Consider the following 3,197-nt stretch of genomic DNA (forward strand, 5'->3'; position numbering starts at 1 on the left):
TTTCAGGTTAGCTCAGCGGTCTAAGGCGTCGACTTCACACCAAAAGAATCCGAGGATCCAAGGAACGAGTCCTAGCCCTAGCCGATACAAGCAGCGCAGTGTGTCTCCCCAGCATTGTAACACAGATGTGCACCCCATAATTTTAAGGGGGACCTCCCCTCTGACCGGGCGCCAATCGGACAGTCCGACAAGAGGTACGGGGCGTCAATCGGACAGTCCGACGGGAGGTCTCGGGCGCCAATCGGACTGTCCGATTCGGGATGAAGTCGGACTGCTCTGTTTAACATCCGAATTTCAAACGTTTCAGAACATAAACGGAGCCATCCGAAACAGTCCGAAACGCATTAGTCGGAGTAAAAACGGAGCAAGTCCGCTTCGGATGTCTTTCGGAGCTGTTCGTTTTCACAAGGGGCCTCTCTCTCGAACATATCAACTGGTTTGCCATGTTATTAATGCTTACTTAATTGTGCGTTCTAGATACAAAAATTTGGAGAGGTATGCGCTGCATCACTCGCCCGGCGCATCCCGCCCCAAACAACAGCTCCGAGTGGAGTAAAGTTTTCGACCAGGATATGAATTCCGAGGAGTGTTACGTCCAGGTCAGTCATGAAGCCATCTGAGGATTCTGTTCGTGAACTAATATTGCCGATTTCTTTTTCAACCCCTGACTCATACAAAGATTCCTTTTACATCGCAACAGGACACGGTGCACATAGGAACAAAGTTCAGAACGGGCTTCTGCATCAGGGGAACATGGGGAACTACTGTGCCACCGTGAACCACCCCGAGCACATCAAAAACACCGTGCCGAAGCTGCAGTAGGGTAAGTCGTATATCGCTTATTTTCGATTCTTGGGTTGTAATAGTGTTTTCCAGCCGCCATTTTGGATGAAAACTCCTGGAAACATTTTTTAAGTTTTGTCCTTTAACGTTTTCATAACCCTACCTTGCCTGTTCTTCTGGCCTGCCATAAGAGGTGGTTTTGAAAACTTCAATTTTGGGCGCATTTTTTTCTTGACTAAACACGCAATTTTACGGCCCTCTGGGTGAAAATTTTAAGGAGAAGGCTCTATCTCAGCCGGTTTTCGAGCTACGAATTATTATTGGAAGGGAAGAGGTTGCTTATTTACAGCAATATAAAAACAATTCATATCATGCAAACCGGCAGAGATAGAGCTGCAAACCAAGATCAACTTCGCGACTGGCCTGTATATCGAGGCAAGAGGAGTGAGCGAGATGATCGGTGGAGACAAAAGAAGTGGCTACGAGATTCTCTTCATCCCACTGGTCGGCAGCGGTCTCCCAGCAGCACGCCCGTAACCTCCAAAGAACGAAGCCAAGCGCGTCTGCAAGAACATCAGCGCCTTTCTGGGTCGTTACGGTATGCAAGAGATTCGTTTCGGCATCCGGTATTTTCACCTTATAGCAGGTGTGTATTTGCAGGAAAAAGTTTGGTTTTACGTCGGTAACATTAAAAAAAAGGGCAAGATATTATGAAATGCGGAGTCTTCGTAAACTTGGGTTTAAAATGTGAAATCACTTATTGGACTTCTAATGCAACTGCAGATGTAATTCAGCACTCTAAATTACTTGTATTCAACCAATGCTTATCAGTTTTAAGCTTGTCAGAGTGTTGGCAGTTATTTCATTTCATATGCTCTTGGTAAAACAAAAATTTTAATTTAGGACTCTCTTTTTAAGTTCATGATTGATAATTTCAAGTAATGCATGTAATGTTTAAGCTAATCAGGCTGAATGAATCACATCTACACTGGTTTTACTAATTCATTTCACAGCAGTTGGTTTTTTTTTTTATGCTTCAGGGAGGACTTTCCGGAGAACACACCACCACTGGCCCGGATGACTGATCAATGATGGGCGTTTGGACTGGGGATAATACGTGTTTCTTCTTAATGATACATCACATTAGTTTCACTACGGTTCTTAGGCTGCTGGCAAAATTTCTAGGATAGGAACATGAAGCAAATGAAAGAATTGTATGGGAACAGTGCTTCCTTTGGGGCAGTACTAGGTCCAGTGCGGGAAGAAATAATTCGACATTGACACGACGTTGAACCGATGTCGGAACGGCTCAATAGACGTCCCAAAAATTTCCTTCGATTTCTAACATACTGTGCTTTTCTCCTGTCTTTTGCAGGGGGCTGTCCTGACGGCTGCGGCGGGGTCTCCGGTGACGTGGCGCCAGCTGGTTTCTTGCTTGCTTGTTTGCCAGCACAGATCAATCGCTGCTGATCTTGGTGGATGCCTGCCTTGCCATCAATGATCAATCTCTGCTGGTCTGGGAGAATCCCCTCGCCTCTGCTGGTCTGGGAGAATTCCCTCCCCTCTCGCCTCTGCTGGCCACCTCGTGGCATCCCAGCATCCGCCGGGGGATGGGGCGCCATGGCGCCACATCCCAGCACAGCCGTCGCCCGGGGGGGCCACAGCACCCCCGGGAAGGTAGGATAGGACAGCCCATGTGAAGGTGGAGTGAAGTAAGTAGATTTCTTTAAAATGCCAGCAGTTGGGAACCGTAGTGGAACCGAATTAGGGGGGGGGGGATAGGGCCAGTTGTAGTGTACCATTATGTACTAATAAATTTTTTGAAAAAAAAAACCCATACTTTGAATTTCTTTAACACATACCTGAGCGTCTGTCGGCCGGTTATTGTGACGGTTCCGTTGTGATCGACAGCAACCGCCCTGCACATGAAAGTACTGTCATACTTCATCCACAGTTTCGCAAAGTACATGAGTTGCTTCATACTCACTTTAACCCTTTCACGACCCTGCTTCTTCCGGGAGCGTGCAGAGTCCACTCTTTGCCTCTTTTGGCATGAACAGTGTCCCATGAGGGAACAAGGTACATGACTGAATCAGGGACGCGCGACGACGACATGTTCACGCCGTGAGCTGTAAAGCCGTACTGACGAGTCTCCTGGCCCTGCTCCTGGCGCTCCTCCTCGTAGCCGTTGGCGGGGTGACCTTCTCACCTGCCCAAAGATGGCCGACGCACACCTTTGTGGACGCGATCCCTTTTGTCACTGCCACCCCCCCCCCCTTCCATACCTGCATTAGGGGCCACAATAAAGCAGTCCAGTCAAGTGGTCGGCTATTGTCCTTACTGTGGGCAGTCACTGACAGTCAGTGAAAGGTGCACGATGGCACGAGCGCCTACGCTATAATCCCCTTAATGCT

General features: G+C 48.2%; 1 protein-coding gene across 1 annotated transcript in view; it reads right to left on the reverse strand.

The window, feature by feature from the left end:
* Positions 1-2,898, reverse strand: part of LOC127749081 (putative nuclease HARBI1) — a 23,842-nt gene extending 20,944 nt beyond the window's left edge. The window contains exon 1 of the mRNA XM_052265768.1: positions 2,771-2,898. Coding sequence (XP_052121728.1) covers positions 2,771-2,898 — 128 coding nt within the window. The remainder of the gene's footprint in view (positions 1-2,770) is intronic.
* Between the last annotated feature and the right edge of the window lie 299 nt (positions 2,899-3,197).

The sequence above is a fragment of the Frankliniella occidentalis genome, unplaced genomic scaffold (genome assembly GCF_000697945.3).
Source record: "Frankliniella occidentalis isolate FOCC.00 unplaced genomic scaffold, Focc_3.1 Scaffold30, whole genome shotgun sequence".
Lineage (NCBI taxonomy): Eukaryota > Metazoa > Arthropoda > Insecta > Thysanoptera > Thripidae > Frankliniella > Frankliniella occidentalis.